This window comes from Diadema antillarum, unplaced genomic scaffold (assembly GCF_040938485.1).
Source record: "Diadema antillarum isolate AM-2024a unplaced genomic scaffold, OU_Dant_1.0 seq00000430_RagTag, whole genome shotgun sequence".
Taxonomy (NCBI): domain Eukaryota; kingdom Metazoa; phylum Echinodermata; class Echinoidea; order Diadematoida; family Diadematidae; genus Diadema; species Diadema antillarum.
The window spans coordinates 397,821-423,510 of NW_027271411.1; the positions used below are offsets into that span (position 1 = coordinate 397,821).

At 39.9% G+C, this 25,690-nt stretch overlaps 1 protein-coding gene across 1 annotated transcript; it reads left to right on the top strand.

Moving 5' to 3' along the window:
• Positions 1-3,737: 3,737 nt before the first annotated feature.
• LOC139732531 (kelch-like protein 24) lies at positions 3,738-24,715 on the top strand. Its single transcript, XM_071643384.1, has 3 exons — positions 3,738-3,805; positions 22,474-23,810; positions 24,236-24,715. The coding sequence occupies exons 2-3, from the start codon at positions 22,560-22,562 to the stop codon at positions 24,713-24,715; spliced, it is 1,731 nt and encodes a 576-aa protein (XP_071499485.1). The 5' UTR covers positions 3,738-3,805; positions 22,474-22,559.
• The last annotated feature ends 975 nt before the right edge of the window (positions 24,716-25,690 follow it).

Consider the following 25,690-nt stretch of genomic DNA (forward strand, 5'->3'; position numbering starts at 1 on the left):
ACAACTTGAATGCGTGCACATAGAACGCCAAGCAAGACAAGCAGAGTTGCTGTATATAAATAAGTTTAGAAGAAAGAATTACTACTTTACGCGCAGTTGTATAGTTATCAGCGCTTTGGCTTTGCATATTGCGATTATTTTATACACATATAGGGCCGACTTGTATTGTTCATAGTTTCTATAAAGGATAAACACCAAAACAAACGAATAGAAACTATAAAAAATACACGTCGGCCCTATATGCGTATGAAATAACCACAATATGCAAGTGGCTATTTCAAACGCATATAGGGCCGACTTTATATTTTATAGTTTCTATTAGTTTGTTTTGGTGTTTATCCTTTTTTACGTTGTCTCAATATCTACTCTCATAGCAGAATTCATCCACTTATCAATTTCATCATCACTTTAAAACAAAGCACAAAATAATACATCAGATAAAGAGGTATTCATTTGTAATCACGTATATATCAGGGCCGGCGCAGTGTTTTCAAAAGTGTGGGGGCCCACTTCCGGGTTTCATGAGCTAACAAGCAAAAGAAAAAAAAAAGAAAAAGGCTCATCTCTCTTCTCCCCGTCCACTTCCGGGTTTCTTCAGCTGACAAGAAAAAAAAAAGAAAAAAAAAAAGGTCCTCAGCTCATCTCTACCCGTCCACTTCCGGGTTTCTTCAGCAAACAAACAAACAAAAAAAAAGGTCTTCAGAGAAAAAAACATAACCTTACCGCCGCCATACTTCAAGATCCCTATCTATTTCTATTTTAGTGCCACTTACGTACTTCCGGGTTAAAAAAGTGTGGGGGCCCAAAGTGATGACACCTTATGTATTCCTTTGTATGGTGCACAAAAAGTGTGGGGGCCCGAGTGTGCGGACGAGGCAGTGGCAATGGCAAAGTGGAAGGAGATGCAGGGTGCTGTTCAGGTGGGTCGGAAAGGGGCCGGGTTTCATCAGGGTGTTAGATGGTACAGCAAGCAAGGCAGGAAGGGTAGGAGGGAGTTGGTGGTGGAGGCGGTTAAGGAGAAGGAGGAGGAGTACCGCTTTGCCAAGGCTGTACAGCAGGGAGTGCAGGGAGCATGGACTCGATGGGAAGGGGTAGAGCAGAGGAAGGTGTCATGGAATGACCTTTGGTCAATGTCCTCTGGAGCTGTGCGCTTCATGATCAGTTCCACCTTTGATGTTTTGCCGTCTCCAGTAAATCTTCAGAGATGGGGCATTGTGGAGGATGGTGGATGCAGGGTTTGCAACAAGGCGAAGGGCTCACTAGAGCACATTTTGTCAGCATGTGGAGGTCTATTACAGGCCTATACATGGAGGCATAACCAGGTGTTGAAGGAGATGGCGGAGGTGGCGAGGGTGGCAGTGGAGGCAAGGAAGAAGAATGGGCCTCCTAGGGTGAGGGGAATCCGGTTTGTGAAGGAGGGGGTGAGATGCAGTGTGAGAAGGAAGGGTCAGAGGGATGATGGTGGGGGAATCTTAGCAGCGGGGGATGATTGGGAGGTGCGGGTGGATGAGGGAAACCGTACAGTGCCAGAGGAGGTGGTAGTAACTGCCCTTCGGCCGGACATGGTGCTGGTGGCTAGGTCTGTGCACAGGTTAGCAATGGTGGAGCTGACTGTGCCATGGGAGACAAGGATGGATGAGGCAAGGGAAAGAAAGTTGGATAGGTATGCTGAGTTGAGGGAGGAGTGTGAGAAAAGGGGGTGGAGAGCGGAGGTGCATACTGTGGAGGTGGGGTGCAGGGGATATGCTGGTCGATCGGTAAGGAGGTGGGTCAGAGGGATGGGAATAGGTGGTAGGGACGGGGAAGGGTGGATCAGGAGAATTTGTGGGGCAGCAGAGACAGGATCTGCATGGATAGTAGGGAAGGCTTGGGGGGTGGTGGGAATAGGGGGGTGTAGAGAGAGTGTTTCGGGAGTGAGGAGAGGTGATTGATGCCAAGCGTTTTCCTTTTTTTTTCTGTCTTGTTTTGTGATGTTTTGCTTTGTTTTGTTTTGGTTTGGTTTTTCTTTGAAATGCCATGGGGGTGCTGTCAAGGGGATCCCAACGCAGCACCGGCCAGCCAGGGGGAGGTGTACAGCACTTAAATGGCCGAAACACTGGTGATCCCTGGTGTGCTGCTGACGACCCATGGCATTTGCGGAGTTAACATCTTTCCGTTTATTATCTTGTATTCCTTTGTATGGTGCACAAAAAGTGTGGGGGCCCGAGCCCCCACGGCCCCCACGGCTGCGCCGGCCATGTATATTACGAAGTATACAATACTTTAAAATGCTTTTTTTGGCTGGTAGGTAGGACTAAAATAGATTGTACACACATGATGATTTAAAGGAGCAAACGTATAAAAGATGAATAAAACAAACTTGAAAACACTGAGAATAAAAGAAGCAATACAATTCTCCAGGTATAACTGGTAATTTCGCTTCAGAGTTTACACGTTCATATCTGAAGAAAAATACAAGAGTTTTCACGCCAGTGAGATGACGAATTGTATTACAGCTGTTTAAAGGGATCGTACATTTCTAGTTGAGACCTAATTTCAGGTTTCTAACATTTTTTGTTGAGATCATGAGAAACTTCTTATGAAATATGGAAGGGCATGTAATTCTATGAGGAATTCGAAGTTTATTTGATGAAAATTGGTTTTGAAATGGCTGAGATATCCAAAAAAGAGCGATTCTAATAAAGTGTGGGACCCACACTTTATTACGATCGCTTTGTTTTACTTTGTTTTTGGATGTTTCATTCATTCTACACCCAATTTTCATCAAATAAACTTTGAATTCCTATTAAAATGGTATGCTCTGTACTATATCATCAGTGTCTTCTTGGTATCTCGCAAAAAATTTAGAGCCCAATTTTCATCTCCACCAATACTGTACTATCCCTTTAATATAATCAGTTTTATCCCATAGGCAATATTATGTCAACCAGATTGTAGTGCAGTGGGCGTGAGAGGAGAAAGAAAGGAATTTGATAATACACTGTATATTGAACAAATGAGTAAAGTCCCTCAGCTGTATTCAGAGGAAGCTCTACTGAATTATGGGCTAATCGTATAGAACCCTGCAGTGTGGTGTATTCTAGCAGAACCTAGCAGAACCCCTCCTGGTTCCCACTATTATTTGGAGGGATTGTGTACACGGAAAATCGTCCAGGCCAGCGCATTAGAAGTTAAAGGCAACCGAAGTTGGTCACGTTCATACGCATGCACTCAGGTCAGTGATCTGCCAAATTTAGGAAAAATACGAGTGTGGCTCCACATACGCCATGCTGGCGTGGGTAATGACAATAGATCCACAAGTCCTCAGGTAGTAAACAAAACGCAGGTCAGTGCGTAACCAGTAACGGCGAGTAAGATCTCTTTCGATGCAAGGCGTGTGCAAGGCCGTTATATTATTATTATGATACATGATTCGATTCTCACAACCTTCAGCAAAAAGACGCGACGCGTATCCCAATATTATCTTTTGTTTTCTCGTCACACACCAGACGACACGCCGCGCTCAGTGTGTCGGCGATTTCACCGTTGAATCGACACGTCGATCGATAACTCCGTTGACTCATTCTCGGGTGTTTGCTGAATGTGTGCGTACGGCCGCCGCCTTCTATTGGAGATTGATTCGATAATTTCGTCAATAAACGATCTCCTCTCGCAGAGTTTATCACACCCCTGATGGCGTGATCATTTTCGCCATTGACATACGACAGTAAGCAGCGTTGGGGTGATCCGACTTGCCCTTTTTCACTATAAGCCTTGCGATGAGCCTGTGTTCAACATTGTGAGAAAACGGGAGATTTCCTTCACGGTGAGTAATTTTCACGTGAATAAGATTTAGACGACGACCGAAGTGTGGTTTCATTAAATGAATCGGTATCTATGAAGTACGAGACTAAACGTGTGTATCTGATGCATGAGTGGTAGTGATGGTCGGAGGCTCAAATAGAAATCGCAAAGCTGGTTTCATGCAAAGATTTCTATGGTCGGCGCGAAGGCATGCTGGTCGCGGTTAATAACAACTGCTTCTTGGTGTAGCTATTATTTTCTTCAAAATAATAGTTTTCCTAAATTCTTTTGACACGCATTGCTATTACAGTTTTGTAATGCATGCCCCAAACCTGGAAGTAGGATGATGACCTCATAATTATTCGTCGCTCCTGATCGTTCCAAGGAATGAACTAAACTCTTACCTATTATGAAATCAATCTCGTTAGTTGAAATACAGTTATCCTGAAAATGACTAGGCGAATCCTAACAGCGCGTTGACTTGCTGGTGTATAAAATTCAGTAGGCTCCTATATAGATTACAATTGCATGACAGGTGAATTGTGAGAGCCACGATTACTTTAATCATGGGAAACAAGGAAGTATTGTGTTACCAATGCCCTTATTGAGGAGTAGCGCACACATTCAATTCGAAGCTCTCATATCATCATACAAAATATGGACACTAATGATGGGAAACGATCACCCTCTCATACACACGCACACACACCCCACATGCCATGCACAGATGTAATCAAACACTTTTTTTATTCGTAATCTATTTCACTCCAAATACCTATGGATAAGCAAAACTCACCACCCGTTGGCTTAAATATACGAAGGAGGAAACATGTGGGTATACACATTCGAGCACACAATAAATGAGCACAAACAACACAAACACACGCACACATACATGCGCATGATGATAACATATACACACGTTCTCACCCTCCCACAAACATCTATTTGACACACTCGTCAAATCAGTCAGTGTCAGTGGGGGGTATTTAGCTAACGTGGCTAAAGTTTAAGAGGATTATCATAACAATATCGGCAGAGCTTTTTATTTTTCTCTCTCGCAGAAAAGGTAATTTCATATAATCGGATTTTACCCCAGTCCCCGCGGTCAATAGTTTCCCCCACACATCACAAGAATAGAACAGAGCTTCGTGACCTCACCTGTAAGTACGTCTATCAAAAAAGTCACGATCCCAGGTGCACGTTTTTGTTTCCACCCCCCCCCCCCCCCCGCTTTTAGAGTGAGAATTTGGCTGCAGGAAGAAGGGAGACTAGTTAACCGATGACGTCATCACCTCAGCTCATTTTCATAATAAGGTTGCCATCGCTGTCACTGTTTCGATGCTTGAACCCATGGGAAAATGCATTACTTCCCTGTTGTAAGGCCGATTTATTGAAACCTTCGTGTACCATTCCATTTTCCCGGTTGATTGATATGACGGCATCTTTCAATCAAGGAAACTTGAACACAACGTGGAACTGCGCCTTAATCTTATCGGGTAAAGATGCCTCAAAGAGCCAGTGTTGTTTTTCTTATTTTCTCATTGTTTTTCATGATTGCTCTTGTCGATGATTGGATCAGATGAAGAATTCTAATGAGCTTTTCTAATTGCGTCACTATGAAATGGTATACGAAGGTTCAATGAGACAACGATACGGCTTCTGTAATCAGTGACGCCATTAAGGAGCGTTTGAAATGATACTGTAAAGTCGCTCTCAAATACTTCAAGGTTATTGATAGATACTCTGAACATTTTTCAAGGTTAGATACTCTGAACACTGAATTTCATGCTAGGAGTGGCATAGGTTAGATATATGAGGCCGCCGCTCAAATTTTGGGCGTTTTATATGACTCATCTCTGAACCTTTCAGTAATATTTACTAGCATTCTACCGCAATCCAATGAGGTTAGCCCTTGCAAGACCACTATCGAATATGGCAGTGAGTTATATGTCATTTTTCATTTTCCCCCTAATTTTCCTCTATCCGCTTAATAGCACCTTATGGCCATTCCACTCGTCAATTTCCTTGTAATGTTTATGGCAAGTGCATTTTATTGCAAAAACCAAGTGTTCTGTTGCTGTTCGGAATAATAAATTATGAATATTCCTCTCAACATGGCAAAGGATTGTTTCATGACGTATTAAGAAAACGGAAGATAAAGACAAAACATCAAATCAAATATGTTATGAGATAAAGCATATTTCACTGTTATATGAGTCAATTTCGTAATGTGTGCTGACAATACTATCTATCATTCTAGTTTAAATCTAATTAAGGTTGTGGCTACAACATTGGTGAATGTATCATGGAACTCTCCAATATCTGCATGTAAATGAGGCCCATCAGTGATGAGAATTGCTGCTGTGTGATTTACACATTCCTTTACTGACTGTGTATGTGTGTGTGTGTGTGTGTGTGTGTGTGTGTGTGTGTGTGTGTGTGTCTGTGTGTCTGTGTGTATGTGTAAGTAAGAGAGGGAGACGGGGGGAGGGACAGGGAGGGCGAGAAGAAGGGGGTTCTGCGTGGCTGCCGATCCGTTAAAACGACGGGAACAGAAAGGTGAACATGAATTAATGTACGAGTCCCTTTGTATTGGATGCCTTGAAGGGTGTCCTCACCATGTTTTGGGAGGTAGGTAGGACCTACAAAACTATCAACGCTGCTCACCCTATAGCTATATAGACGCCTGTAACCTCTTATTTGATTGCACTTTTTAGCAAAAAGACAACAGGTTGCAAATGATTGACTAATTGCCTTCCATCGACGTATTCAAGCACCGATTATTCAGTGTTTTATAATGTACAGTCATGATTTTAAAAAAATTACAAAAAATCATGGGAATACAATGTATATATACTCGGATTGGATTCGAACCAACGATTTCCTTACTACTAGACACACGTTGTATCCACTTGACTACGATAACCGTGCTTATTAACGTCGAGGAAGGGCAGTTTGTCAATCAGTTGCAATAAAAACAACTCGACGCAATAATTTATAAAGCTGAAGACAACACGTTGCTGTTGAGTTCACTTTAGTGTAAAAACGGACTTATTGTCGTCGGAGTCAATACACAATAATAGTGATATTTCATGCTGTTTGTTTTGGGTTTGAGCATGTTTTGTTAACCTTGCCCTAAACTGTTCTTCTCACGTGGGTCAATATCTCACTACAAGAACACTAACTGGTTACCAGCAAACGATTGCAATTGCAGTGTCTTGGGTTTTTTTTTTCTTTTCTTCCTTATACATGCTCATGAAAACAAGAATTGTGTTCACTTTGCGTGGGAAAAACTGATAGATCGTGATATAGCATGCGCGTAACAAGTAGGCCTTGTAAGAATCAGAGTATCAAGGGAAAGCATCTTGTTGCAAAAGTTTTAAGAATCTTATGAGTTTTAAAGAAAAAAGTGTGGCTCCTCTGCGTTTGTATGTATCAATTTGTGTTCACACCAGCATGTAACCAGCCTACATGAGCGATACATTCAAACTATGTAATACTAAAGAGATTTATAGAAAAGTATGCACAAGTCATAAATTGTCATTGCACGAAGATCTGCTTTGACTAAATGTATAAATAAAGACTAAGTGCTATGCAACCCTTCCAATATGGGCCTACCTGGGGAAAATGATTGTAATTAATATCAAGATTCAACAGAAGTGGCTATAGTATGTTAGAAACTAACCCTCCGTAAGAGATGCTCGCATAGATTCATTACCAACAATTTATACGCCCTGTATTTAAGTTGCTAACAATGGCCTCGCGCCTTGCTAGCACACGATTTTTGTTTGATTCGTTCGAGACATCATAAGACATGAGGAATGGAAATCTTCCTCTATATATAGCTCCTCAAAATTCTCGAGTCAAAGCCCATTTGTAATACCCGAGACGTACCTTGGCTGAGCAATTAATTAGCCAGTCATGCCTTCTGCGTTCAATGATTCAAATACTAGTCTTGTCTTCACACATCTTATTTTACAAAATGCATTATTTCACACTTTTCACAATAAAATACATATAATGAGGTGTCGCGGGTGCGCCATGATTCCAGCAGCGCGTATCGTCAACACACTTCTATGTATACATGTACAAACAAAACATTTCCGCACATCGAACGGATGGTTCCTACCGTGTTGCAAAGGGACTACCCCTTTTCAAACATCAGTAGATGCATAAATCATAATATGGCATATGAATCAATAGAGTGAACAAACCGAACTTTTTATTGTGACGACACAACCAGTGCGTGGTAACGCCCCCTTTTCAAACACTAGCCTCATATCGCTCACGATGATAAATACATTTGTTTTCCAGCAATAAGTTATGACCAGGTTATTTCATGACAGTAACCATGCACAGAGACAAAAGGTCCATATTGACTGCATACACACACACACACACACACACACACAAACACAAACAAGCTCACCGAGGGAAAAAAGGCTCATCTTCACTCACCATACATAACACACACACATACACGCACACTCATACACACACACACACACACACACACACACACACACACACTCCTGCACACACACTATGACAAAAAGAGAAAATAGAATCATTTTTAAGCTATACTCATAATAGTGAATACAGCCGCGAGGGCGTTCTATCATGTCTATGATCTCATTTTATTCAGGAATTAATTACTACAAAGATATTTTGTCTGAAATTACCATACCTCCTGTTCCGTCTCCTATATCCTCTCTCTATATCTTTTATTTCCACCCTTCTCATCTTGTCCTGTCTGCCCCCTTCATTCCTTACTTTCCCTTCTTTCCTCTTTCTCATATTATACTGAGCATCAGTTTTTAGCTTAAACCATTTTGTGTTTGTCACGAGTCAAAGTTTTGAAGGTCTAAGTAATACAAGTTGTGCTATTAATCCCTTCCTCTCCACTTTAAATCTAATGTCTATTGCTTAGCAATATACGTTTTGAGGGCTAAAATGTACGTTTTGAGTATCATTTATGTCATGAAAAACGACATGTCAATGTATTGTAACAGTCATCTTCATTCAGTTTCATTTATGTCTTTGTCTTTGTGAAAAAGTGGCAGTAATGTTTAATCAATCAATAAAAACCGCGAATTACCCGATTATACTTGCGTGCAGTTCCCTGTGAAATTGTGATAATGGTCATAACTTACTCCGTTCGTTACTAGATGCAGCTTTTCCCATAGAACTATACAAGGATCTGCAAGACTCTCGTAACTTATGAGTGAAATGACTGAATTGTATAACAACTCTAACTCAGTTGTATTTTTTTTTTATCAATGGAATTTGTTGTTATCATTATATGCGAGGCCATAATAGCTTTCGTGGGCAAGAAGCATGAAAATGGTTATTCTATAGTTTACCTTTGCACCTCTGTCATTACTATCACTGACTATTGATTCTTTTTAGGAATTCGTTGACCTACATAGTTTAGGAACACAAGAGATAATCATGCAGTAAAAAAATAATTTGAAGAGGGCTGTAAAGATGAATTAGGAAAATTATTGATAGTTCACGACCCATGAACATGACAAAACGAGAAGACCGAGTATATGGAATTTATTATTTCATTCTATTTCATATCATATCATTTCATATCATTTCATTTCATTTCATTTCATTATCATTAATAATACCACGATTTTATATGACCGTATGATAGTCTACGATCGTTGTTTTGTAATGTTTGCAATTTCTTCAATGCTCTGCTTATCTTGGACATATTTTGATGGAAATAATGATAGCATAATGATAATGATAACGCTTCACACTCAAAGTCCCATTTTTAAGTACAAATGTTTTAGATAACAGTAATTTCCGCTGCACATAAATTATGTAGATTATGATAAAAAAAGCAGATGCAAGTAATGCACTCAGATAACATGTTATGGGCGAGAACAAACCATCCCCAAAAGACACACACGCACATAAAAGCACTCTGACAAACACAAAACCACAAACATTTTTTTTTTATTGCAGAAACTACATGAATGACGAAACACAAGGCCAAATAACACTGAAAGAAAAACAAATATTTACTCCTTACCTACAGTCATGAAAAAAATATGATGATGTTGAGCTCTACCGCTACATTCATGTCTTGTCTTACAATGTTGATGTTCTTTATTACTATCTTTCGTGGCCCAAATCGTATACATTAATGTATATCATCAGTGAAGTTTGAGGAAAATCGAAAAATCCGTTAAAAGAAATTGATCTTTTAAAGCATCGGTGCTGCCATCGCTGGATGTAGAACCTCTCACAGCTCTTGTCGGTGAGCATGGGTAACGATAATAGGAGAAAATGTGAGGGTAATTCCATGCAAATAATTTCATTTTTCAGATTAATGATACGTTACTAAAATCTGTTAAAAAATGAAAACAGAAGGCTTAAGATTCATCCATTCAAGCATATTATGGTACAACGTGTCTGGTTGATACCGTGTGCTGACTATATTTGCACTAGTCACAATGGGAGAACCACGGGGCTTAAGATGACAACTTTTATTTCATTGCACATTGTACATAAATTAATGTGTTTTACCTGTCTATTCGTGTTCCCCATTTCATATGTGCAATAGCCAGGCTATATACCGTCATGATTTTTGGAAGTAATTGTAGTATTTCAACTGTCGTGTGTGATTCATACAAAATCATTGGTGTTTTTACTCTTGTATGAAATTCTTTGAATTATCGGGGATACCCCTATCTTACAATTTCTAGCCTCTGGTTTCCTGGGGGGCATTTCATGAAGGAACTTGTCGGATGAAATATCTGACAAGTCAGTTATATCCGACAAGTTCAGAGAAATCAGCCAATCAGACTAAAGAATTTCTCAAAACTTGTCGGATATAATTGACTTGTTGGACATTTTATCCGACAAGTTCCTTCATGAAACGCCCCCTTGGCTTTTGTCTTTTGGTAATATCACCTGAATGAACCTTTTTCATAGTTTTTGTATAATCAAGAACATACGTATCATACTGCAAACAAAATACAGAGGTTAAAAAACAGCATTTAACTTCCTTAAAGTGCGGTTACAGATAAAATTATTCGAGCATTCCATTGAATGTTATTTGTTGTGCCAGAAATATTGATTCGCCCTTGATTTTTCATCCATGGTGTCAGACAGAGGTTAACATTAACCTCATGAATCATTGGCTTTGTAATTTTGCGTCATGATTTTTTTCTCAGTTCTGCTTTTTCAGTCGGTCTCATCCAGGTTATTTGTGTAGAATGAGACATAAATTAGAAACGTTCACTTTATCAAAATAAAGCGATTTTATTATTACTATAATCATGGCAATTTTTACCTCATGAGTCCAAGATTTAAGAGTGAAATTCTTGGATGATGAGTGAGCGAGTTCAATCTACATCTGCTGATGGAACAATTGGTACATTTTCCCATTCATGTATACGGTACATAAGTTGCACATTTACCAAATAGTCAAAGAAGAATTGTGGGAATAAATACCTTGAAATTTTGCTCACACTTCGTAATTGTACTCGAACAATTTTCGCTAAAAAACGATAATGCATACGGTCCCTAGATATTGGAATGACCTCTCCCCCGAAATAACAAGCTGCTTTATATTCCTTTAAACGCAAATTAAAAGAGTCTTTATTGAGTGCATATCTTGCAGAAACTGAATAATTGTAATGCCTTATATAATATTGTGGTATGTTATTGTCCGATCAAACATTCTTGTCAACACGCTGCAGATTCCATTTTGGGTCTTGCTGTCAGGCTCTCCGAATTCATCATTATCAATTCCACATTCTACTTCGCTTCCCTCTCTTCCTCTTTCCCTCTTTCTCTCTCTAACTTACTATACAGAGCTTGACGGCGGACACCAAATGGCTTGATAGCTGTACATGTTACTTCTTGTGTCTTACTGATCATACCCTGGCGATAGCTTTAATGCAACAACAGTTTATAGTGTATATACAAAAGTAGGCTTTATGATTATGCAAATCATGTTGTACTCCTGAAACCAATGATAGCTCGGTCACAGTAATAGTTCACATTTTAGGTTTTTTTTTTCTTATTTGGCACCCTTACATCATCTGGTCTTATCTACTATCCGTTCTCCGTTTCTTTTCAGAAAACACTGATTACTCGGGGCTTACAGCCAAACAAGCTTGCTTTCATGTAGGTCCCGCCATACTTTTCTTTGATCAACCCCATCTCGATTTCGAATTTGACCAGTAATTACATATAATTACTGTGTTATCACCATGTATATTGTTGTGTTTTGTACATTGTTTACAAGGTGAAAGAACTTGTTTGATTTCTGTTATAATGTCCATAAATGAGAAGTATGGAGATAAAATGAATTGAAATTGAATTGTAATTGCGAATGTTCGTAAGTACGCACCTTCTTTCCGTCTTCGGGGTTACAAACATTGTTTAACCTTCGGATTAACAAACTTTATTTCATTTACCAATTAATGAATCTTCGAATAACGAATTTTCGGAATAACGCCACAAACACCGACAAAATGTTCGGATCAATATACATCAAAGTAATTTGGAATTTGCGTGTTTCGGAATAACGAACAATCGAAATTAAGCTTATTTCTTTTTCGGATTAACGAACCTTCCGAAAAAAAAAAACCCATCACCTGACATTTGGTTTGAATACGATAACCATTGTGTGAATACGTACGTCATTATGGATTCTAACAGAAATTCTGTATGTACAAAATGTATATCAAAATACAGGCCGATTTGAGAGAGTATTTTTATTATAATGGATGCTATGTTTCTTATTCAGATTGGTCTTTTGCGTTTTGAGCATTCATTTTCCTTAGTTTATCCACCCTTTCCGACAATGTTCTTGATTTATCTATGATTCGATGTCGTCAGTAAGTCTATCATTCCATACAGTGTTGTAATGGTTATGAGATGATCTAAAATGGTCACAGACCAATAAAGCACAAAACGGCTGGCGTGAAACTGGGTGTGGTAAAAAATCAAAGATAATGAAAGTTTACCGATGGGTCTCCAAACGGGGGACGGAGAAGCTTCTCATGCTACAATACACAAGATCGTGAAATAAAAGCTGTAACAATGGGGAAATCAAAAAGAAAGAGAATGGAGAGGGGGGGGGGGGGGAGACTACCGTTAATGAGGAAAAAGGATGTGCTATAACACATTATTCCCCGACATGTCTGTTAAAATTTGAAGATCACCAGTTACAATATTGTTCACTATAGGAGTACATAGCATGCAAAGAGTGACGCTTGATAGAAGTATGTCATAGTATGGTACAATGGGGAAATTGTTTGATAATGTATCGGATAATAGTGACAGCGCAATGGAATGCGATAATGAGAAATTGTTAGACGATTTGTACCTGTCAGTTTCTCGTATTGAGCCCTCCCCCCCCCCCCCCCCACCCCCGATATCTTGTTTACAGCCTGCTTGACGTATGCTTGATGGGCATCCATTGTCTGACATCACGAATACTAGTATCCTGCGCAGCCTTTGTACGAATACAATAATCCCTGTCGTAGACGAACGCAGTCGATAAATATTGACCAGCTATACCATACAAAACATCCATCTATGTAGCCTTTTGTCACTCGGGCAGCCATGCATATTCATTTTTTTTTTCGTGTTTTGACAAATAGATACTGAATTCTAGTCGCGCGTGTAATGATTTGCTTGTAGTAAGGGTGACAAAAGTATATTGAACACTGGTCAAATAATTAGAATATTTGCCCCGCATTATGATGATATGCCCCTGCTCTAGTATTGTGCACACTCCCCAATGCAAATATATTTTATTTGTGAACAGCACTATTTATTTCACCACAACCAATTCAGGTCTACGACCATCATGCATGCATGTTAGATGTAACTTCCGCTGTCTGTGCGGAAGATCAGTGAAAAAAAAGAAAAAAAAAGAGAACGAACAATGACTTTCTGCCGCGAATAATTTCATGACAGGGACTATGGCCAAATTTCTTGCCTATGGCTTTCAAGGGAAAAAAATGACGTTAAGGCTAGAAGAGTGCGTTTACCTTTCTCCAAAGACAAACGCAGTAATTGGAAGACAGTTGATATTCATTACAACTGTAGAGCCGTGAACTAAAGAGAATAAAACAATGATCATGTTGATCAATATCGCATCGTTTGGGGATGTAGTCAACTGTATTAAAAATTGTAAAAAGAAAAATGTGTATGAATCCGTCTTGCGGTTGTTGACGTAAAGGGGAACATGCTGGAAACAACATAAAAGTATCGTTGTGTAAGAAGTTGCCGCTGTGATATCACACATAGTTGACGTATGAGATCAAACCTGCTGCAAACACGATTGTTAAAGTGCATTGCAAGAGAACTCGGTTTGCCAATACTCCGAAATTGTGCTTGCATAGTCATATTCGTCGTATTGTTCAGTTTTGGTCTTTGAGCTCTTTGTTAAAGGCCGACTTCTTCCGCTTGGATTTATCCGAATTCGTATTTCAGAGTTCATGAAACGTCCCAAAAAAATATATATATTGTTTGAGTCGATGTGAGTTGTAAAAACAGGCGGGATTGTTGACTCTCCATACTGCTGTCTTGCATATAATAGAATTCAATGCCCAGCTGTTTCCCAGGTTCCGGAGAATGTTCTCGTATATGTAACTTTCTTACAATGGAGTCACTTGAAGTTAGATTGTGAAATCCAAGGTTGCTGCTTTATATTTTGATTGTTTGGGGCTTATTTTCTGAAGTGAAAAAGTGGATTTTGTAAAAAGCTATACGTGCATGGGACGCTTGAAACATCCCTTGTGAATTACACATCGAGCGATATTTGAATTATGTTCCGTACTTCGGCAAACAGCCGATTTGTCAAGATTCATGCACAAATCACCATTTTTTTTTTCATTCGTGAGCACAAACAAGCTCTTACCATTCACCTATACAGTGATTAGATTTTAAAAAACACAGTTGTATAGAAATAAGAAATAAAAATGTTCTTCGTGTTTATGAAGCACTGTTGGGACATGACGTTCTGCAGGATGTGTTGAGAAATTGACAGGGAGCAATGGTCTTGCTAAAATATACATTACTGAAAATTTCCCAACATTGCTTTACGTACACATTCTTCTAGAAATATAATATTCTCCTATAGGGCCTTACGGTGATGGTCCTTATTCTGTCAACAAACAAACAAAGATTACTGGGTACTATATCTGGCAATAGTCTGATAATACTACATGCAGTGACATGTGTCAGCATTTATCATGTATCATGTATCAGAATTGAAGAAGGGGGGATCGTGGTAAGTGGAGAATATTCTAGGTGGCTGCAGGATGCACAATGGAGTTACCTCATTGGTAGAAAAGCAATAACCCAACTCCCTCAAAATGCTGTAACTTTATGGGTATCATTAATTTTTCGCTTGCTTCAAGGTAAAATGAATTATAAAATAGAAAGAGATTACGGTGGCAGAAACCCCTTTGTGGTTCTTATTTCCAATATTCTCTAACATGCTCATAAATCTTCAAATGACATTATTCTTCAGAACATAAATGGAATGAAATCGCCTGCAGTCATAATTATATCCATAATTCCATACTTGTCATAAAAAGACATTAAAATGGCAAAGAAGCACAATAACAATTTTCATTTCAGCAACCCAGGAAATATTCAATGGTCGATATTTTTTTCTTTTTCTTTTGTGTTTGTGTATGCGTGTGTGTGTGCGTATGTTTGCGTGTGTTTTTACGACTCTTTCATGTTCAGTTTTGCACATCAGGCTGTTAATGGGTTTTACACACAATGTGGTTGCCGCTTGAATAGGATTCTGTGCAAAGTAAATATGTTCCTCCTTGGCACAACAGAGTTAATGGTAGGACGCTTAGCTGCCATGTAAGTCTTGTTTACCCCTTCCATTGAACGCTACACCCTCATGATCAGAACATGTTTACTCGTTGCTCACTGCAATGCTTGCTTTGTTCATAAAGCTTCGTTCATAAAGGTCATAAAGCTTTAACTCTAAGTAATGCAAGTTTCCTCATTTTCTTGTCTTAGTTCTTAACCAAGGCAAGGACAGACTTGTCATGTAGGCACGGTTGATACTTGGTTTACTTCAGATTAGTCTACGTTTATTTAACTCATTTTCAGAGTTGATTGCAAAAATAACTTTGTTTTTACTTCTTCTTCAAACATGTATAATCATTATCAGAAAGCACTTTATGATAAATGAAATGAAATGAAATGAAAATGATCACGTGATATTGAAATTCCTCAGGCCGCAATATAGCTACTCTTCGAAAGGCTTACGATATGAAATTGAAACAATGATAATAACAATAAAATAAGATAAACAAATGAATACATATTGCTCCTTCCCGCATTCGTCTTATAAGAGAAAAGTTCTCAAGTAAAGTTGCATCTTGATAACGAAAGTCAAATTTTAGGTAAACTCGTCCAAGTATTCCTGCCGCAGTAATAATTTATATCATCTGGAGTGCAGTTCCACACATGTGAATGTACTTTGATGAAACACAAGTCAAATCAGACCATTAAACTCTAAATGTTTCATCAGAATTCGGCATAAGATTAGAAAATTATGAGATCCTATATTGAAATATCTTAGGTGATCATGTCATCAACTCAAAACTCTCCTTTTAACTTCAGGGCGGAAGTATCACTTTGGAAATCGTGCCTTGGGACGATAATTTACACCAACTTTACAATCTTCTTCCCCTGACAGTCGGTGTTTCATATTTCAGCGCAATTTTCATGCTAAATCGAACGGACACAAGCTTTTCTTAGTCATCTCGTGGGTAAGCAGAAAAGAAATATATTGAAGATTGAGGTATAGAACTCAACAATTCTATGGAAGGTTTTAGGACAGCAGGATTTCAAGCTCAGTTATAATGGACCGTTGAAACATCGATTGTTAGGTGTTCAACTGTTTCAACGAAAACATGAAGATGTCAGTAAGACATTATGAAAATACTATTTGTACCTCCGTAACTCACCATAGCACTATTGTTATCAAGCGCAATAAGAAAGGACAATATAGGCATATATCTTTTCTCATTTTTTTATACTTTCTGGACAGGGTAATTTATATAAACCTCGGATAAATCTTGACTGAAAAAAAAACATACACACACAACCACACACACACATAAGGGTAAATCTACAAAAACCTGGCTGGGCAGGACATCACCGTGTTCACTTAACAATGTAATTTTTGTTAATCTGAACTCATCACAAATAGTTGACTATTAAAGAAAATACCCATATGGACCGGACACATACCATGCATAACAGAAAGGACTATCATTGTTGACAGGTTGACCGAGCTTGTTGAAGACAAACACATTCTTGCTTATCTACGCAGTTATTGAATAAATTCTTTGCTTCGCTTTCACACTTGTTTTCGCCAGGAGAATGGTTTGATTTTGACGATGGCAAACAAGAAACAATGGATATCAACATAGAACAGTGTATGTTCAAATATCAAATTTGATTTCAATCATTTTATCAAAGCTTCCGAGATTCCGAGTTTGTTCCGCTTGGTTTGCTATTAGCAAAGGATCGTACACACTGTGATCAGTTTCGAACTCGAAATGAGTAGATATATCAGAAACACTAAATGAATCATGTTTCTCTGTTTATGCTTATTTCCCAGAAGTGATCATAATTGCAATACGTCACGTTTAGAGCATACTGCTTTGTTGTTGTTTTACGCGGGAGAATGGCTTTATTTTAACGATGACAAACAAGAAAACAATATATAGCAACATCTTATCGTGTTTGTCATCTTATCAGAGCTTTGATGCCGAGCTTGTTCCGCGTGGCTCGGTACAATAGCAAAAGAATGTACACACTGCGGTCAGTTTCGAACTCGAAATGAGTAGATATATCAGAAACAAAAAAACGAATCATGTTTCTCTGTTTATGCTAATTTCCTAGAGGTGATCACAATTGCTATACGTCACGCTTATAACATACTGCTTTGCTGTTGGCAATGATATCACTCTGAGTCAGCTAAGTATAGAGCAATGACATTAAACTGCGACTTGTTTTGTTTACAGTCTACATGTCTGATCGATTATTCTGTTTTTGCCTATAACCAGAGAGGGGAACCATATATTTCTGTTCGTACTTCCGTTTATAAACGGAGCATTTATTTTCTTCTGCTTTACCCGTTATCAAACAGATTGTCAAAGAGTTGAAATAGAAAATTATAACAATCCATATGCAAAAGAAAATCGACTCTACCGCATCTCTATGTGCCGGCAATTCGAGCGGTTATTTTCGCACAATCACAACTTGTATCACTGATAGGCAAGATTCAGCTTTGGCTGATTCTTTATGCGGATATCCATGCTGACCTTAAATAACCTCCAGTGAATTCTTATAGTTTATCTCCGTCCCTGATCGAAGGACATCGTGTCACGCACAATGTGCATCTAGGTCGAATCGATATCTGTAGGTGTCTTTTTCAGGCCTGGCGAACATGGTTCACCATTCCTAATTTTCACAATGATTCTTTCTATTCGAGGAGGATAACATCCTTGAACAGTTCCTTATACAACAGGAAGGAAACAGTTATATTGAAGATCTTATAAATGATTAAGAGGTTTCTACGAGATGATAGTGCAACGAATGTCATATAACTAAATGAGTGCCAAAAACTCATCTCACATAGCGTTCTTTGAGAACATCGATTACAGTCCCCTCATAATTACCTATCGCTACTGTCACCAAAATGAACAAGTTACATTCAATATAATGGTGTACAGTATCTTAATTTCTTAAATGCATACAATATAGACACTTTCCGGTTCCCTTTTGATTGTACAATAAGGCAAATTTTATACACTAATGTTTACCCAAGAAGCATGCACAGTCACAGCAATGGAGAAGAAGGACACGTGTTGGACCAGTGACGATGGAGTGTGACAAAGAAAACCGTTTTTGTTCTTAAATCGAAAGATTTATTGGATTTCATTCATCTCTTTGAGCTCCACTGTCCTTTCGTCATTGAACGTATTCTAATCCTGAGGCATCTTTCAGGATGCGGCATTCAATTTTGATCCTCGGGGGCCTTGCCCGGTTCGCTGAGTATATACCTCTCCGACAAGGCTACGAGAGTTCAGACACGCGCGCGATGTCCGCTGGTGCGTTCACTTTTGCCGTACAGCTGTGTTTATAGGCAGCACAGGTATTCATTCAGTCATGTGTTTTTCAACAAAAGCCGATTGCCCTTCCCCGTATAAGGCTTCCGGGAATCTCAGTATTTGAAAAGGGAATCATCCAAAGGGGAGGACACCCTATTACCTGCTCTCCTTGGAACGCTAATTAGGCCGGGAAGAATTTGCCACAGAGGACTGAAATGACTAAATTCAAAACGTTTGTGTAGCCCTCACTAAATGGGTTGAACCGAGGACATCTGAGGTCGTTCGACGAACGGAGAAAGAAATAAACAAGTTCAGATGAAACATAGTAAAAAAAAAAAGTCATTCAGCTTTAGAAGTTGAGCATTTACCTTGTATATAAACCCCTTTGAAACGCCGAGTTGTGTTCAATCGAGTTTCGGCATCGGCAATTGAAGATTGGGCAGCGATCTTCTTTGTGCGTCAAGTTCTTGTGGCGCCTTTCGACAATCAAGAGAGTCTCGACTGGCATAGCTGTATCTGCAGACGTTCCCGAAGTCGATGAACTGCTTGCATGCTGCTTGAAAAGTATCTTCGCTTGGTCTGGTCTCAACTGTTTAGAGTAAAATCTTTGGATCATTGCTAGGCTTTTTAGAGATGTGACTGACGGACTCTGACTAGCAAAGAAACTGAGCACGGTGTCATTGCACTATCAATTGTGAGTTGATTTGGTTTGATGCATGTTTTGTTGTTGTTGTTGTTGGTTTTTTTTTTTGGTAAGAAGAGCGAGGGTTGGTGGGTTGAATGGTTCATAGTCCTCAAGAATAGAGTACATGTATATAATCCTAAAAGTTCATATCACATGAACCATGCACAAAAGTTGTTCAAGTTGATATAAATATTATTGAATATGATCAGAGGAACGGAATAGATCAATATCGGACGTAATATTAAGGGACAGGGCCTTATATGATATTCAAAGTTTCACGTGTTTGCAGTAAATCGTGATATTGGTCGCACTCACAAGCGCACAATAAGAGAGGCGATGACGTCATCCAAACTTTCCTACTGGTATGTACACCGACATAAAATAACATTTTTATGATTGATAATTTGGCAAATACAACAAGCCCCTTTCAGTTCTCCAGTAATTAGAATTCATCAATTCATTTATTAAGTCAGTCATTCAATCATTCCTTCATTCATCCAACCAATCATTCACTCATTCTTTCATACATTCATTCGTTAAAACATTTATTCATTTCCATTTCCAACCAAAAATGCAAATACAATAGCATTTTATCTAAGTAGTTATACAAATTCACAAAATTTGAATGAGGGAAACATTGTGAATAGAAATTAAGTTCTATGTGTGCAGTATACTTTTATGACTGTCAGTGACTGGGCCAAAACAAAGTTGTTGGAAAGGAGGGGGGCTTAGCATTGTGACGTCGTCCCCTTTTATAGCTCGGTAGAAGACTAGAATTATTATTTTTTTATGTCAGAAACGAAAGTACAGATTCGATTATTGTACACGTTGAGCTGTTGAGCTGTATATTGTATTGAAGACCGTCCACGGGTGGCTGACTGGCCGTGTCCGCCCGATCGTCCCGAATGCATGCGCATGAATAGAAGAACGGGGGTTAGAACTGAAACCGCATGATCTTAATGTACTTGTGATGTCGAAGACTATAAACTATTGCAATGTAGCGTCATGGCGTAAAAAGGCTTCCGGCATAACATACGTAGTATCAACATAGCATTCTCTGTCCTCCCCTTTTCCCCTTCATCATCACACGACATATACATTATGGCCCGAATTCACGAAGGTGATACAAATGAAACCATGGTTTAAACCATGGACAAAAACCATGGAGCACCAAGTGTCACACGGAATATTTCGTTACGAAATTGGTCATTTCGTCGACAAAATGACCGTTTCTTTAACGAAATTATCATTTCGTGGACGAAATGTGCATTAGTTACAAAATGTCATTTCGTTACAAAATCATCATTTCATCGACGAAATGACTGATTTCGTAACGAAATATTCCATGCGACACTTGGCGCTCCATGGTTTTTGTCCATGGTTTAAACCATGGTTTCATTTGTACCACCTTCGTGAATTCGGGCCTATGCGGTTATTTTACTATGCAAGCATGCATGTCGATATTTACAGAGATGCCGAAAGATTGTGTGGCATTATGTATCGTCACAACTTCGCTTTCCGGCGTCTTCTTCGAAAACACTTTTGACTCTGCACACAAAAAGAGACTGAACACAGAGTATGATAGACATTATACTGTAACATTTCATCAACCATACGCAGTGGTCCGAGACTGCGTTTAGGCTTACTCCCCCCCCCCCCCCTTTTTCCCCTTCCTTATCACTCGATATATACTTTATGCGGTTATTTTTTACTATCGCATAGCATGCATGTCGCATACTTCGTTTTCCGGCGTCTTCTTGCAGAGATGCAGAAACTGACATTTCATAAACCATACGCAGTGGTCCGAGACTGCGTTGATGCCACCCACCTATGAAGGAACAATACTACATGCTAATGATGCTTTAGATACACTAAATCCTTTTGGAAAAGTACTCGAGGCGATCAACAAAGAATCCCTCTTTTATCAGTCCAAATGGAGAAGAATTCTACGCCATCAATCATGTAATGGTAAATTCGTAGTATCTGGATGGGATATTGGAGTTTCGAACACCACGTGATCTTACAGCCTCTGCAATATTTACCTTCTTCTCTTCTCTCGCCTAACAGGCGTCACATAAAAGCTGAGCACGAAATGGAAGGAATATATCGTGCCTTCAACACTTCCAGTCTTTCTTGTTTGTGAACTGACAAAGCGAACAAACGTTAACATATGTCGAATAATAAACGCACTGTAGCAAGCAGATAAAAAGCATGTGTTAGTTGTTGTCGGCTGTATTTCAGAACAGTCTCACAGAAGGACATAAACAATCAAGCTCAGTCGTTCGCATGAATGCATTACAAGAAAAAGAAGAGACTCGAGCTAGTGACCTGCGCGGAGTGTGACGATTGAGCATGCGCAGACGCACTTGACTCTCAGCTAGCTTGTTTTGGTGTTCTTCCTGGTGTATTTATACCGAAACTTTTGGTGGAAAATGTCATTAAGACTGCGACTTATGATTCCGAGTGTACGAAGCTATCACGACGATAAAGGAAAGCTGAATTCTATATAGCATTGTTAGCCAGGTATTCGTCTTTCCTGTTGTTTTGTTGGTTTGGTTTTTTTTTTTTGTTTTTTTTTTGGGGGGGGGGGAGCACTCGTATTCATGCCTGCACATTTATCATTTCGTTGCAAAATGTATAAATCTTTCATAATCTTATTCAAACGTGCTTTAGATGTTCCTTTCTCTCTTCTGCCAGTAAAATGACTGGCAATGTGGTACTTGTAAAGACGACGTGTTTGACAAAGAAAGTGGGACATTCGTTTTAGTCAAGAGAATATAGAAAGGAAGATAAAGCATTAATATTCAATAATCGTGTCTAATTTTGATTGCAACGGTTTGTTTCACTTTTATTTCTATGCATCTTCAGATATGACTCCCTCATCTCTGGCTTGGCAAGGACTTGGTTCGCCGTTTGAAGAGGACTTAGCCTAGAGAAGAACCCCAGAAGAGAACATGTCCGTAGTTCTCCTTCCGTGCGAAGCAGGCACTCCTGTGCCCTACGATGATAATGCCAATCGCACTCGATGCAATGACAATGAAGCTGTGCTCGAGCGCGGCAATGACCACTCGAGCCGACTATTCCGGGGCCTTTACGACCTATGGAAGGACAACCAGCTGACCGATGTCACTCTCAAGGTGGAAAACAGGTCCTTTCGCTGCCATAGAAACGTTCTCGCGTCGACCAGTCCGTACTTTCATCGGATGTTCTGCTCCAACATGCAGGAGAGTAGATCGAAGGTGGTTGCCCTGAAAGGCATCAAGGCGGAAAGTCTCTCAACAATTTTGGATTTCACCTACACCTCAAGGATGACGATCAACAACGACAACCTGCCGAACGTCCTCGAAGCTGCCGACATGCTACTTATGCCGGAAGTCAAGCAATTCTGCATAGAGTACATGGAGCAGAGACTTGGCGCTTCCAACTGTCTCGGGATCTACGCCTTGGCAGACAGATTTAATTGCGCCGATCTTGCGACTCGCGCATGGAAGTACGCCCTGAGAAACTTTCGCTTCGTCCGTAAGCATGCGGAGATTCTCGAGCAACCTCTAGACATTTTGGAGATGTACCTGTCCACTGACGATCTCGTTATCGAAGGGGAGGAGGAAGTTTTTGCAACGATGATTGCGTGGATCAACAGAGACAAGAAAAGTCGCTTATCAAGCCTCACTAGACTCGTATCTCACTTAAGAGAGCACCTCCTACCAACTCAGTATCTCGTCGAAAAAGTCCTTTCCAACCCCCTCGTGGCGAAGTCACAGTCACTCTTTATGACTATTGAAAATTCAGCACGAAATCGTGGCGACATGAATCTCCAACCGCAACGAACCCGATCGCGCCATGTCGTGCTCGTCGTCGGCGGGATCGGACCTGCCAACATTAAGCTGACGGAGGTGAAATATTTCGACCCAATCGATCGTCGCTGGTCGACGTTCTCCCATTTGCCTTTCGACGCCGAAACCGTCAGCTGTGTCGGCGCTGTCGACGACGATGTCTACGTGATGGGTTCTCGAGGTTCGTTCATCATGCATTGTTCCAGGGACGCGGATTGGATGGAACTCCCGCCGCTGCCGACGGAGAGGTTACGGCAGAGACTGGCGTGCTCGTCGGGTGACGGCAACCTGTACTATGTCGGCGGATTTGACGGCACCCAGAGAGTGCGAATGGTTGACAGGTTTAGTACACAGGACAAGACATGGCATACGGTAAGTTTAAAGTTCGTTTGTCCTTTTTGCAACAGTGAAAACTGGATTCCATTCATTAGCTAATTGTTCGTTACTACGTCAGAAACATCCATATAAAGTTTGAATATCATTCTTAGCAAACCGGTCTATTCACTTTCCTCATAATCATAAATCTGGAAACTTCTTTGATGGAGGGGAATAAAGACTGTAGATTTCAAAAGAATTTACTTGGGCCCCGAGAAGCTTCTATAGCCGCAATATTAATTGCAACGCTTTTTTTATCCCATCACTTATAAAATTACAACCTAAACATTAGTATATTAATAACAAAGCAATATATAGAGTCTATGTTTTTCATTAACATCTACCCAAAAATTAATGACTGAAAAAATTGAGGATGAATATGACAGAGCTTCTTTTTCTTTTCAAATTATCAATTTCAACAGCTTGAGCCCCTGCCTAATGCTGTAAGCAGTCCGGCGACCATCGTCTACGGCAACAAGCTATACGTGTTCGGAGGTGCGTTGGCCAATGGTACCCCCACCGACATCGTCCACAGCTACGATCTCGACGGCTCGGGCCTCTGGGAACCTCGAGCGCGCATGCCGCACGCGTTTTCGGGCATCACGGCCGTCGCGCTCGGCACCCACATCTACATCGTAGGGTCTGTCTCTACTGTCGTTCATCGCTACGATCCGGCGCTGGACGCCTGGAGCCAAGCAGAGGATTTGACGAACACGCATGCGCTCTGTGGTGCGACCGTGTGCGCGGGAAAGATCTACGTGACGGGCGGGGAGAATAAACCAAACTCGCCAATCAGCGGGGTAGAGGGGTACGACCCAACGACGAACCGGTGGTCGCCATGCAACAGACTTCCTTACCCAATCAGATTACATGGTTGCGCGTCTGTGATTAGAAGGATATAGGCGTTTAACCCTATCTATGCCACAGACTTTCGACAGGGTGTACAATGCTATGGTGTTTTCTGTGCCAGTTGGAACCCGAAGCACCCTAAGGCTTAAGCGATGTCCTTGTATCTTGTTGAACTTTCTCAGCAAGCCCCAAGGAAAGGAATTGGTGCAATAAGGTGATATCATCAAAATAATCGTATAATTTTGTATTCGGCTGTAATCATATTAAAGGTCCAGTTGACCTTTGGGAGCAGTGATTTAAAAATGTTCAAGATATCACATTTGGTGCATATTGGTGTAGGTCAATTGTATGACAAAACATCCTACCACATGAAAATTTCGAAATAAAGCCTAAAATATAAGGAGATATCACAGCTTTCCTCAATAAACAACTGTAGACGGTTTAGTCTGGAAACATTTCTATCATAACTATTGTTCACACTGGTATACTTAACATCGATTATACTGATTCAATTTTTTACATTCTTCGTTTCTATCCCTAACTCACATTTCAGAAATAGTTTGACGCACTAATGCTGGATTTTTGTTTTATCTGCAAATGGTAAATTCTGCCTTTAATACAGGTGAAGAAAGAAATGGCGTTATATTTCAGATGCACCGTAAGATGTTTATTCAGCTCGATTTCAAATTTCGCACTCTATTTGTATGGGAAATGTCGTATTCGACCGTCCATGATTGATGTTGACGATCTCATCTGGGTTACCGGCACAGCTTCCACTGGGGTATTTATTTCATATTGCATTTTTATTTAATCTTTCATGAAATCAGTATTGTTTAATGGCCCAAGTACATTCAAGTACCACACTCTTATTAACTCATCTGTAAACTGCGTAAATTGGAAGATGAAAGAATTTCGTATTCAGCTTGTATCAGCGCCATGACCATGTTATCACTGTTTACGATTGTTTACTCGTATGATAAGAGGAAATGTGTACTTCGCTTATTCGGTCGTTGTGAGCTTCCGTTACG